The 13113-nt window shown below is 32.0% G+C and overlaps 1 protein-coding gene and 1 long non-coding RNA gene across 3 annotated transcripts; one reads left to right on the forward strand and one right to left on the reverse strand.

The window, feature by feature from the left end:
- Positions 1 to 26: 26 nt before the first annotated feature.
- LOC123696300 lies at positions 27 to 2729 on the reverse strand. The gene is made up of 2 exons (XR_006752054.1): positions 1745 to 2729; positions 27 to 655 (listed from the first exon to the last, which is right to left on the reverse strand). It is a non-coding gene; the product is annotated as an uncharacterized LOC123696300 (long non-coding RNA).
- Positions 2730 to 4954: 2225 nt separating this feature from the next.
- On the forward strand, positions 4955 to 12659 carry LOC123696457. 2 transcript variants are annotated; one of them, XM_045642622.1, is made up of 13 exons: positions 4957 to 5175; positions 5736 to 5929; positions 6392 to 6702; positions 6936 to 7064; positions 7151 to 7305; positions 7586 to 7827; positions 8591 to 8740; positions 8905 to 9045; positions 9250 to 9467; positions 9878 to 10043; positions 10340 to 10504; positions 10713 to 10860; positions 11387 to 12659. In XM_045642622.1, the coding sequence occupies exons 2-13, from the start codon at positions 5746 to 5748 to the stop codon at positions 11388 to 11390; spliced, it is 2013 nt and encodes a 670-aa protein (XP_045498578.1). In that variant the 5' UTR covers positions 4957 to 5175; positions 5736 to 5745; the 3' UTR covers positions 11391 to 12659. The 2 variants fall into 2 exon arrangements, with proteins under 2 accessions (XP_045498579.1, XP_045498578.1); XM_045642623.1 differs by lacking the exon at positions 11387 to 12659 and having other exon boundaries at positions 4955 to 5175; positions 10713 to 10864.
- The last annotated feature ends 454 nt before the right edge of the window (positions 12660 to 13113 follow it).

Below are 13113 nucleotides of genomic sequence, written 5' to 3' on the forward strand. Positions count from 1 at the left end.
TTTGATACTTGGAAATAAAGTACACATATAGTCAATAAAATTGTTTTATTATAAAATTCATGTCTAAGTTTTAGAACAACAAAAATTCGAATATAATAACATTTTAAATAGATTTACCTACCTAATTAATTTTCAAACCACATCTAAATGTAAAACTATTCACACTATTACATAATTCGTGTCTTATATAATGGAAAAGTTACATGTTTTATCTATAAACACAGCGAATAATATTTATCGGTTTTATACTATGTAACTATCTCTTAAAGTACAATTAATTAAGTTATAAAGGGCAAGATAAAATTAACAAAATTCTAAATATTAAACTACATACAATCTCCTACTCCATAAACAGTGTTACCTTTTAAATGTTAAAATTCAACAAGAGCCTATAAATATAAGTATTGCAACCATTTCTTTTTCTTTAAATCTAAAACATCTCAATTAATCAAAGTCTATCTTTCAAATGAATATGAAAAACATAAAACTTCCTATAGCATTAACACAAGCATTAAGTATTAGGCTAAGAACCGGTTAGAACAAATCATGTGCGCCTGGTATGCCACCACCTGCTGCAGTGGCCGTGAGGATGGAAGCGGCGGTATCTCATGCAGTGCCATTGAGGTATCTGCTGCATGCGTCGGAGGGCTTCCAACTGAAATTTTGAATGATTTTATAAATAAATACTAAATACTAATATTATAAAACTGAAGAGTTTGTTTGTTTGTTTTTCTGGTCCGATTTGGAAAATTCTCCCGGTGTTATATAATCATCACGTTAAGACTAACAGGGGCGGACTGCGGAGCCACGCGGGTGAAACTGCGGGGCGCAGCTAGTAAATAGTAATCCTTGCTAACCTAGGTAATGTTAGAACTATGTGTGTTCATCTTTCTTTCAGGTCGTAACGGAGAGACTTTGTTGTATAATTTTTTGTATCTGGAGATGGTTACAGAGTGATATAAGTAGGTTACTTTTTAGTTTTTACCGAGCTCAAACATCTCATTCCCGTGGGAAATTTTACCTATGACCACGCGGGCTAACATCTATGAATCTTATTTTTCGTTCGTTAAAGTGTTGTTAATCATTAATGAGTATATGATGAAATTGGACAACCTCTACATAGCTAAAAAGCTAAAATAGCTAAAATGTACTTAGGTACATAAATATTGTATTTTGTTTTCCTAACTTACAAGCGGTAACAAATAACTTAGATTTAAGAAGATGGGTAAGTTAAGTCTGAAAGAAAGTTCAGTAACCTACAAGTTCTTTTACAAAATTATTTCGATAACCATTTCGTATCTAGTTTTACACGTGTTTGGCAAAGACAACAATGTATGCTTATTATAAGAGTAATTACGGTTCGTTTTATTTAATATGAGAAATAATAATTAATACTACGACATCATATTATGCCAATATATTGAAAAAAAAATGGGTTTAAAACAATGAAACCAAACTTTTGATAATAGGTTCCCACACAGTTTATATTGAGCCAATGATTTTAACACTTTATCATGAAATATAGCAAACTATAAAAAGTTTATATAAATTAAACGAAACTTAAATAAATGTATATATATGTATACTTATATATTTAAAGAAATAATTATAAAGTTAGTTGGATCTCTTTTCAATTCATTTAAATTGTTATAAACTAAAAATAACTTTCAACAAACTTTTTATTATAACAATTGAACGCACGATTAAAAAGAAGTTTTTAACGTGGATAATCAAAAAAACTCACATAATCAATGTTCCCTTTCCTCAGCGCCAAACCACTAACACAAATCACCATACTTAAAACAAAAAACAATAGAATCACAGTCTGAGCCCTCATATTTAATTTTTAATCACAGTATAAGTAACTTGTTATTTTATTATCTGTGCAACAGTCGTGGTGTTTATGCAAAGTTAGTATTTAAAATGTCTGGAGCGCGCGATTCCCGCGGTATATACGGGAGATCGCCTACACGATTTCATCCCGGTGGAAGCAAAACTTTTGACACCCCTATTCAAACATTCTAGAACTATCTGTATGGAATTTAACTGGATGTTTTCCGATATTTTGATTCAGATTACAGATAGCCAATTCAATGTTCAATACTTTATAATTCATTTTATCTTCGTCGTTGTCTTTTGTCAATGATTTGGAAAAAAAAACATTTTTTCTAATTAAGAATTGTAAGGAACCTAAATATTTTTTCAAAAAAAAGGGATAGATATCGAGAATAATAGATTCGAATTTGATTATATTTAAACATTGTTTTATTGATTATGAAAATAGAGACTTTCCAATAGTTTGTTTCTTTATTTACCATCTCTCTTTACCTACATGGTCAATGTATTTTTATAATACACTTAATTAAAAAAATTATGACACTTATAGGCTTTGTTATAGCATTTTTTAAATCGTAAATCTATCATATTATCCTAATAAAAAATATAGAGTTCGCCAATTAAGATAGAAAGCTTCGAGAACAATCCCAAAGAACGTATGTTCCACTTCTTGCTAGTCTAATTTTTACGTTTGTCATGTTTAAATTCAAAAAGATGATGCACTTTTACTATATATCCGATTATACTCTGACAACATTCTTCTCCATATCAAATAATAGACTATTCCGAAGCAAAGCAAATGGAAAAGACAAGCAGCTATTCTAAATACATCAAGTTCCAACAAAAGCTTATTGTTTGTTTCGATAAGCGAGTATTTTATATCACCACTGAGCGCTAGCCTTCATGATAACAAGATGAAAATAAATACAATACTCGTATCTATTACGGACGTGTTAACGTCATTGGTTAATTAATAAAAATGAGTAAACACCATATCTAATATGCTTGTTTGTTTGTCACTGAATTTCATCATTTATTATTGAGATTGTCCAATTTTATTTTTTTATTTGTACAATAACAAACATAATAATGGTTTTTAAATCTAAATTGCACCCTCAACGGAACAAACATCAAACGCAATAAGTTTTATTAGGTACTAGCTTCCGCCCGTGACTCCGTCCGCGCGGATGTCGGTCTTGGCGTGGATGGTTTATTTCTCCATTTTAAGTAACTTTGACAATGACATCTTATAAATATCTATTGGACCCAAATACGGCTAGGCCTATAATAATACGCAACGTGTGTTCGCGGTTCTACAGAACAACGTCTATGGATATAACTGAAAAGTTAAGATTAATTTTTTTTCTACGTATTTTTCCAGGATAAAAAGTATCCTATTTTACGCCCAGGATAACAAGGTAGGTATAATTATACAAATTTCATCGAAATCGAACCGTTAGTTTTCACGTGATGTCTTCACATATACAGACAGACATACAGACAAAAATTTTTTTGTCACATATTTGGGTTTGGTATCGATCCAGTAACACCTGCTATTTATTTTTTCAATATTTTCAATGTACAGAATTGACCCCTCTACAGATTTATTATAATATGTATAGATACTTGTGCTAAGATATATTATGATACTTCAATCGTGTGGGAGTCGATAAAACATAGTTTTTTCCTGCGTAAATCCCAATCCCAAAGGAATTACGAGACAGCAAATAGTAGTCTATGTTGCCCTATAACCTCTTCTTCTGATCTTCGAGGGAAATAAACACAGATACTTCCATTTTATTTATTATTTTATATTTTACATGATTTTACCTATCTTATTTACTATGAGGATATCGGAGGACCCTAAGAAAACTATTCTTTTTTTTTATTTAAATTTACAAATATTGTTTTATTGCCTATTAACTATAATAACATCTTACCAATATACATTGTCAATTAATGAAACACAACCAAAAAAGTGGGTAAGTATTAAAATATAAATCTTCCTACATAGTGACAAATTTCTCTGTACCTTTAATAATTTTGAATTTAGCTTTTTATAAAGTACATATATACCTACCTAATACATACATAAAGAAAATCTTTACGGACAGTATTGTCGTGTATTGTTGTTGATGATAACCAAATAATATGTATACCTATGTAAAATGTATTTCTGTGTTACCTACTATCGATGTAGATATACCTACTATAGTAGATAATATCTGTATAGCCGTTCCACTTCTGTTTACCACTTAATTCGTTTAACCTACATTATAAGAGTCAATATGTAAGCATTAGATCCAACTTTCAAGGTGATAAAGTAAAACAGTTTTATATTAAAGGTTTTTCCAGAAGCCCTACTAATGTATGTCTGCCAACCAACAGTTTTATATTATAGTGATGATTCGATTTTGCTAGACCGATCAAGTTTTTGATAATGATGACTTTTTATGCATAAAATAAAGAGTTTAAAATATAACTCATAGGTAGAGTTAAGAGTGCTCCTGGCGCATCTCGAATTAAAACTGTTAACTGAAAGCGTTTCTGTAGTTTCGTCAGGCAAAAGCATTTTCTTTTGTATTACGTTAGTACATATTCAATATTCTATTTTTTTATTCCTTTTTGAAGTGAAACTTCTTTATAAAAAAAATTTCTTGGCAAAAAATTTAGTGTTACAACATTTTTTCGTTACGCGTGACATTTTTCCGTTACATCATCTTTTTCTTATTCCTACCAGTCTACCACGCGTGATTCGACGTACCTATTTCTGTAAAATTGCATACCTATAGTAAATTATTTTTTGAAAAATAAGGTCATAAAGAAATTTCACTTTTTATGTGTCTACACTAGTACACGCACACATTTTTACATAATTTTTTAGCCAGGCATGTAAAGATAAAAATTTTGTCAAGTATTGAGAAGTTTAATCCATTCCGCTGTTAAGTATTGTTTGTTAAAGGGACCTATAATTAATGACGTGCTTAGTGCTATATGAAATGTAGAGCTAAGAAGATTCAGATAAGATTCTATAATTCATATAGCAAGTGTATACCTTATATAATTAATAAACATTAAATGGTTACCCTAGCAAAAGTATCGATTAAAAAGCGAACAACAGAGACAGAACTATGTTTCCGCCCTCTTCGCCTTTGTCGCATGAAAACGGAAAACTCAACCTTATTTACTAGTTTTCTCTACAATTTCGCCAATTACACACATAATACAATTTGTCAATACAGTTTTTATGTACTCTGTTTCCATAAAAATGTAGGTTTTATCTGAGTGTTTAGAAAACATCAAGAGAATCATTCATTTTCCTGAAAAGCTGTAATCATGGTAAGTTTCCCTTTTCATACATCTAACAACCCCTTACGTCATAATTTTGTCGCCTTTCATGTTACAAGATGTTTGCACTTTTTAAGTAACGCTAATTAAGCATGGAATGAAAACATTCATTGTATAATTGACCCTTGAATGACTCTTATGATTAATATTCAATAAACAAAAAATATATTATCTAAATTGCTGTTTACTTTGTAATTATTTTTAAGAAAAGATTATAAATGTTTTATCAGTAATATTAACATAATTGATTTTATAATGTTTTATAAATTAATGCCCTTTTATTATGATTAAAATGTAGGTCCTAAGAACAGCTCTATATTTTAAATGTGAAAAAGATTTTTTTTTTTTTTAATCTTTTCTTAGTTATTTTAAATGTTATGTCGATGTTATGTTAAAATTCTATAATATTATTGTTGTAACAAATTATATCTACAAAATTTATAGCAATATTGTTGTTATTCTTAAAAAAAAATAAAGCATTTATTTTGCTCAAAAACGTAATGTATAATCTTCGCTAATTTTCTAAACAAAATATTTCAAATCATATTCAGTATTCCAGAAATGACAAGTGAACAGCGCGAAGTCAGCTCAATGATGAGCAGATTCAAGGTGTTCTGTGGTGGGGAGGCGTGTGGGGCGAGATGGACCCTCGGGGCCTTGCTGCTAGCACCTCTGACAGCTGCCAACTCGAGCTATTGTGCGATACCTGCTGTGATATTGGTGGCCGTCTTCATTACCTTCGCTAGTAAGGAAATATTTAGGTTTTTTAAATTATAGAGAATTTTCATAATGACATGCTTTATATACGCAAATACTTAGATGAAGTGTTTCATGTCGATATTAAAGCCGTATTCTTCCAAGCACACTAGATAACAACTTTTAGAAATTTTCGGAAAATAAAAATACATAAGTAACTTAAAAAAGCTCTACATATTTTTATTTTTTGGAATTTCCTACAGATTTTATGTTACGTTTCTTATAAACTTAAAACTCCACTGCCTTGGATGAGATGTGGATGAGATACAGTAAGAAAAAATGATATTTCACAGTTCAAAGAAATACGTCATAGGTACGCTTTTTATTTGAAATTTGCGTAAGCTGTCTCGCTGTCTCTTCTACATTTTTTTGACTTGATCTAAATACGAGTAATATTATGTTCCCTGGACTCTATTTTTTTTAGGTATTATATTTCGAAAGTCATTTTCAGCACTAACAAACAGAGATTTGAAAAAGATGTCCGACATCCTCCCACCGCCGAAAACGTCACGAGGCAGACGGGAGAGGAACTTCAGATCTTTCGCTGACTTCATGGCTATGTGGATGTGGTTTCTATCGCACTTGGTGGCTGTCGCTGTATGCGCAAGGATCTTGAGTGCTACAGCTGACCACGTTACCGGTGGCAGAACTAGGCGATGGCTGTTCGGGTACGAGACGAGGTCGCTGGGAGAACCCTGGCCGGATGTGCTGGGAGTTACTGTTGTTCTCGTTGTCTGTGCTATGTTTATGTGTGGGTTGGAGGTAAGAAACGCTATGATAAAATATATTTTCTGTATAAAATGTTTGATTTAATATTGCCGATTCAATGGTATCTTTAAAAAAAATTCTCGATTGATAGTTTATAAAACTATTGAATAAAAAAGCGATAAAATAAAAGTGAATACAATCCAAATTATTTTCGTATATATTTTTTAAGCAGTTTTGATTAGCTTCATGCTCGAAATTGATTACCAATTTCTATTCGTTTCTTACAGGAGAGCATGATGTTCACATTTCTGCTATTAATCTTACTCTACATATTCAGTCAATCTTTCACGATATTTGGCTTAATGAATTTGGATATAGCAAACATAAAGATACCTATACCCATCACAGTTTATGAGGTTGGTTGAAAAAAATATAATTAATTATGCAATATAAAACTTAATTATTAACTCAACCTTTATTACGTACACTTAATTATTTTCAGCTATTCGCAGCAGGAGCTCCGATATCTTATACGTTTTGTATCGTACAAAAAAAACATCAAAATGAACATTTTAAAAGGAATATATTTCTTATAATTGGTCTACCAGCTATTGTGCTTTGTTGTTTATGTTTTCTTTACACCAATATGCTGAAAGGGTGAGTGTAAATTAATTACCTAATATATCACTCATACAAAAAATACGTGTTTAATATTTTTTTCATAATCTCATTACAGCTCTTATAATGTCGCAAGCGATATTATTTTTACCAAAAGAAACACGATACCTAAATACCCTCTCATATTTGGAATGTTAACGCTTTTTTGAAAATTTACATAGGTACATACCTAACTCGTTCTTCGCCGAAATTTTCCCGTGAGAGATTATTTCGACAAATACAATAAATTTAGTGTATTAGAGATGATATTATTTCTCAGGATCACTATCGATGCTGCTCTACCAGTCACTACATTGCTAGAAGCGAGGATAGCTGGCTGGATTTGCCCAATCTTAGCAGCTATAACTGTAGCCGGAATATGTCTCGCTCTGACAGAACTTTGTCCATTACTCTTCTCTGTGTTGGTACTCCTGGCATCACCTGAATGGAAAGTTCTTACTCGATCTATGACGTATGAGAGCACTACTACTGGCAGTCCAGTTTTGGCCGTTTTTACTGCAGGTATGTAATGTGAAAAAAAAATTTTTTTTTTCAGTATTAATAAGTGCTACTTTTTCGTACAAAACAGACAGTTATAAGTATGTCGAAGAAAGAACGACGCAAGACAGATTAGTTATATATTGTGTTAATCGAATAACGCTTACAATCTAATTTTCTATAATATATAAATATAATTTAAAAAAATTGGTTGTCTGTAAAGTCGGTTTACTGACGATAGTTGAACGTGACAACGTCCGATTGTGCTTCTTTGTCGCTCGTTCCGCGCTCTCGCTTGCACTTCAAGGCCTTACGGAACGCCTCAGAGCGAGGTAACGCTGCATGAGTCATGTTTTTTCGTGCGTGCAGCCGGCTCTATCGAATTATAAGACGTTGTCACGTCAATAAAACAATATATTTGTTTGTTGTTAATAATATTATGTACTTAAACTATGTTAAGTTTATAATATGATTATATGACCCCTACTTAATTTATAGGGCGACAGTGTAGAGCCGTCAATTAATCTCGCTCGAGTTTTCCCGAGAGCATTGGCCTTTTACGGAGTTTCCCGGCGGAGCGTGTGACCAATTTAGTTTCATTCACAGCAATGTTTGCTGAACATTCCGAAAATTTACAGTGTACTACAAATTGGATCTATTTCGTAAAAAAGCTACAAAATGAGCTAGATTAGTTCTCTCGTATTGCAGTTACTTCAAAGTTCACTTGTTATATGTCATATTTTTCGCATATACTTACCTTCTTACATATTATGTATATTTTTTATAGGAAGTCTTGCAGCGATATTAGCGTTTGCTTGCCCTTTATCGCATATGATTACGCTGATGAACGCAAGCCACTTGCTAGGTATAACAATCCAAGCTCTACACTTTATCATAATGAGGTGCGTCCCCACTGCGGAACAAATTGAGGCTGGTGGTAAGAATATTTTATTAAGAAATAAAATAATGCTATTTCCGTACATATTTTTATTGTGAGCTTAAAGCTTCAACTTTCTTCTGCTAATGCCTTTTAAAATTCAAATTGTAAGTACCTAGGTATATTGTTTATAATGTTAACTAAAATAATATTTTTTCTTATAGATGTTGAATATAAACGACTTGGTATTGGTGGCAAAACTAGAAAGGCTTCAGGAATGAAAAGCAAGCGCAGTCTTTGGTTCATTCCCTCAGCAATACGACATACAAAAACATTAGAAAGTATTAAATCTAAAGTTAATAAAGGTAGGTTATTAAGTCGCTCAAAAAACATTAATTTGACGCTCAAAATACATTGAAAATGTTAAGTCTTAAGTCTACTAGGTAAATTACAAAAAATAAAACTGTACGAGGAATTGAACATTATAGAAAACACAAGACTTGAGTTTCCTAATTATGATCTAATTCTCACAATAGCTTTTCACTAAATCCACACTAAATAATTTATAGAAACAGAAGAAAGAGAATGCCTCTTACTAGACGAATACAACGGTTGTCCAAGTGAAGAGATCGAACATGCCAGCTCTGGAAGTGGCATGGCTGAGTTGGCTGAAGCAGAAGTCGTTGATATTCCATCAGATTTAGAAGCCAGTGCTGGTGAACTGTCCTCTGGAGATGATTCTACTGATATCGATGCTGTGGTGAAAGAATATAGGGATAGGATACAGGTAGGTAGAAATATAAATAATAGTAGTGGAATAAAGCATGAAGTTAGTAATCGAGGGAGCTACTTCTTCAGTCAGTCAGTTACAGTTTTTTTTTTTGAAAAATCAATATGGATATTCTTATGATATAAATTTATAAAGGATAGAAAAAATTCGATCACGAGGCGGGACTTGAACCCGCATCCTTCGCGCCATTCCGGGGCGGATGCCTAACCAACTCAGCCACTCGTGACCCGCCTGAGCAATCGAATTTATTCTATCCTTTCAGTTTTATGTGTCTTAAGGGACACACCGCGCGCCATCTATTGAGATCTATCCTTTATAAATTTATATTTATAAAGCATTTGAATGCCATAAAAACCAAAAAATATATATCCTTATGATGCTAAAACAATATCCCTCATTATTCGCAGGTTGTAACGTCTATCCCGGAGTCAAGTATACCAGCGCCACCCAGTGTCCACGGGGTGCGATGGGCTGTAATTGGTGCTGTTGTACAATTAATAGCCGATGGATTCATAGCGGTTGCCTTTTGCAGTGAAAAATTCCGAACGCCTATGTTCTCAGCGGGAATACCACGTAATATTTTTCCTTGTTTTAATTTTATTTAACTTACTTTACTTTATTTTTATTTTTACTTTATCTTTCACTTTATTTTTATAAGCTTTTGTAATCTCATCGAAATAAAAATCCTTGTCTGGTTTCTTTGATTCAACTTAACTTCAAACACTTCAAGGCAAGTATGGTTACGAATATTGACTTGTCCATTTGTGATACCTATGCTAAAACACATTTTGACATGCTTTTTCGATCCTCTCCTTCTTTGCGTGAATAATCGGTACCTAAGTTTAATAAATAATATCTTTGTATTACAGTTTGGTTTTGTGGCACATTGATTTGCGCCTGGCAACCGGCTCATAACGTGGGAGTAAAAACACTGAACAAGATTCAAGGTCCAATCACCATGTTGATATCTCTACTGCTCTTGACACCCTTACTGTTGGATTCATGGCCTGCGATAATTCTCTTTGCTGGGGCTGGTAAGTTTTTACATACATTTAATAATTTATGGCATTAAATCTAATCATCAAATATCAACAACTATGATAGGTACCACATACCTAGTTATTAATATTTTCCTATTTTATTTTATTTGCTTAGTTATGCGTAGGTATTTTCAACGACCATGATATGCCTTCTTATTAATATTTTCTTTTATTAATTTAATTGTTTTTAATTTCTAAATAGGTGTTGTTATCTACGCCCGTTGCGAGCGCTGGTGCGGCGACCTGGCCGTGCATCAGGCGCGCACCACGCTCGAGCGGCGCAAGCTGCGGCACGCGGCGCCGCTCGCTGGGGCGAGGCTCACTCACATAGACACCGTTTACATCACTAGGTAACTTTGTACAAGGTGTCGGTATCTGCGCCCGATGAGAAATGGCGGATTTGGGCTACTGATTTTGTAAACGTGATTTTTTTTAAGAATGGCTTGATGAATGGATTTGTCTTCATTGCCGTGCCGGACCATATAAAATCACTAATTACTATAAACTCAGGAAGCTTCTTAAAAGCTTCAAAACAGAACTCTGTACTTACCGCATAAATATAGTTAGGTAAATTTTACTGGTAGAGAACAAAAACGTACTATATTTCCTCGGAGTCGGATGAATAAAAAATATTTATTGTTTTTTTCTATTCTTTATAAATTTATATTTATAAAGCATTTGAATGCCATAAAACAAAAAATATCAATTTCAACAAATATTTATTGTTCTAAGAATATTGCTTACACAAAAAAAACACATTTCATAGATTTCACTAACATAATCTCGGAGAACATTTGTAATTAATTGTAGGTACGTATATAATTAAAATGACATGTTTTGCGCGGCAAAAAAATTAACAACTTTTTTTTTTCACAGATGACAGGATGATGACTCGGATACGAGTCTGGACAATTTATTGGACGCTGAGGAAGAGGATTTGGAAGCAAATGGCGAATGACATGAACATAACGCCGTTCTTATAATAGCCTCTTAAGAGTTAGGAGGCAATAATTCATAACCCCGTTAGTGTGATATAGCAATAATCATTACAATGTCGATTAATTAATGTCACATTTTTCGTCTCTGTAGAAAGTTTAATAATAGTGCTAAGTGTTATAGGCGCTACTCAGATTAACTAGGTACTGTGTACATTTTATAAATTCAAATTTTCCGCTTTTCCGTCGGATGCATTTTTAAATGATTGTTAAATTAAACAATAAATAATAGGATAAGGTGAATATAGAAAGCACGTAGTATGTGATCAGGATTTATAAAAATAATAAGTTGCTTCTAATAAGAAGTGTATTCTGTCGGGTATCTTAATTTTAGAAAACTTTTATGTGAGATGAATATTACAAAAATGTCTTATTTGTAGAAACATATACCTACCTGAATTCAGTTCAGAACAGAAAGTAGGTACCTACACACGTAGGTAGATATATACCTAGCTACGTTGGTCTGCTTTTTTTTGTTGTTTCTATGTTCCCAGTTCCCACTTGGTTTAAATTAGGATTTCATTTTTATACATTTGTTAAATTAATCATCCGTCCTTGCTAAATTATGAATTATAATTACATTTTTGCTAATCATGTATGTATGTGTTATCGATTTAAATATAGTTATGAATTTAAAAATCTAGTTACATTTTTAAAATTAATATTAAATTACGTAGCCACTAGCTGGTAGGTAACTTAACAATTAAAAGCGCTTGCTTTAAGCAAATTTGCTTAACATAAAGTTAATGTAAATAAAAATATATTTTTGCATTTTTACCAGTGCAGGTTTTGCCTTAGTCATAAATTCTAAATTTTATATGATTGAAATAAATTAGATTGGCGAAAGCTACGTGAACGTTCGCAAATTTTGATGCCTTAGATTTAATGTCGTAAAAATTTTGTAAAATATCTGAGTTAAATTAAATTGTGAATTTTCTAAATATCGACTTTGGAATATATTATATAAATTAAAATTATGTGAAATTTGTATCTATATTTAGAACCGATTATATATTGTTATTTATGCACACGATTATGCACCACATGTGTAAATAAAATATTTATTAATGATATAATACAGATGATTCCTTTAAAAAGAATATTACCTACAAATATGCATATTGTAGTTATCCTATTATTTCACATTTACTGTACCTATAAAAACAATCCAGTTGCAATTACTAATAAGTATTGGCCACTGTGAAGTGATCAGCACGAGATATTGTAATTAACGACGTCATATTATTGTAGCGCAACTTTAAATTACTTATATTAAAAAAAATTCATACAATGTCCATAAAATTATGATACAAAACTTATTCGGCCTAATTGGAACTGATTTCATTTTCCATTTATTATTTTTTAAATAAGAACCCAAGTAAGAACCCATCGGAATCTTGTAAGCTTGCTTGTAAGGCTTATAAATCGCGTGATACGTTACGTCTCTTTCTTTCGCTCAGAAAGGTCCGTTGTCAGAGCGAGATAGAATATATTTTATTATTATCTCTCTATGAATCAAATTTAAATGGATTTAATGAATATATCTTTCTAAACAACGTACCTAAAAATCCATGAATAATACCATAATATAATATGAAATCAGTTTCA

The sequence above is a fragment of the Colias croceus genome, chromosome 12, assembly GCF_905220415.1.
Source record: "Colias croceus chromosome 12, ilColCroc2.1".
NCBI lineage: Eukaryota > Metazoa > Arthropoda > Insecta > Lepidoptera > Pieridae > Colias > Colias croceus.

Bases quoted from the DNA above. Each gene is read 5' to 3' on its own strand.
- LOC123696457 (XM_045642623.1), top strand. From the start codon at position 5,746: ATGACAAGTGAACAGCGCGAAGTCAGCTCAATGATGAGCAGATTCAAG. The intron at 9,468-9,877 runs GTAGGTAGAAAT...CATTATTCGCAG, and splicing joins AATATAGGGATAGGATACAG to GTTGTAACGTCTATCCCGGA. The intron at 10,505-10,712 runs GTAAGTTTTTAC...ATTTCTAAATAG, and splicing joins AATTCTCTTTGCTGGGGCTG to GTGTTGTTATCTACGCCCGT.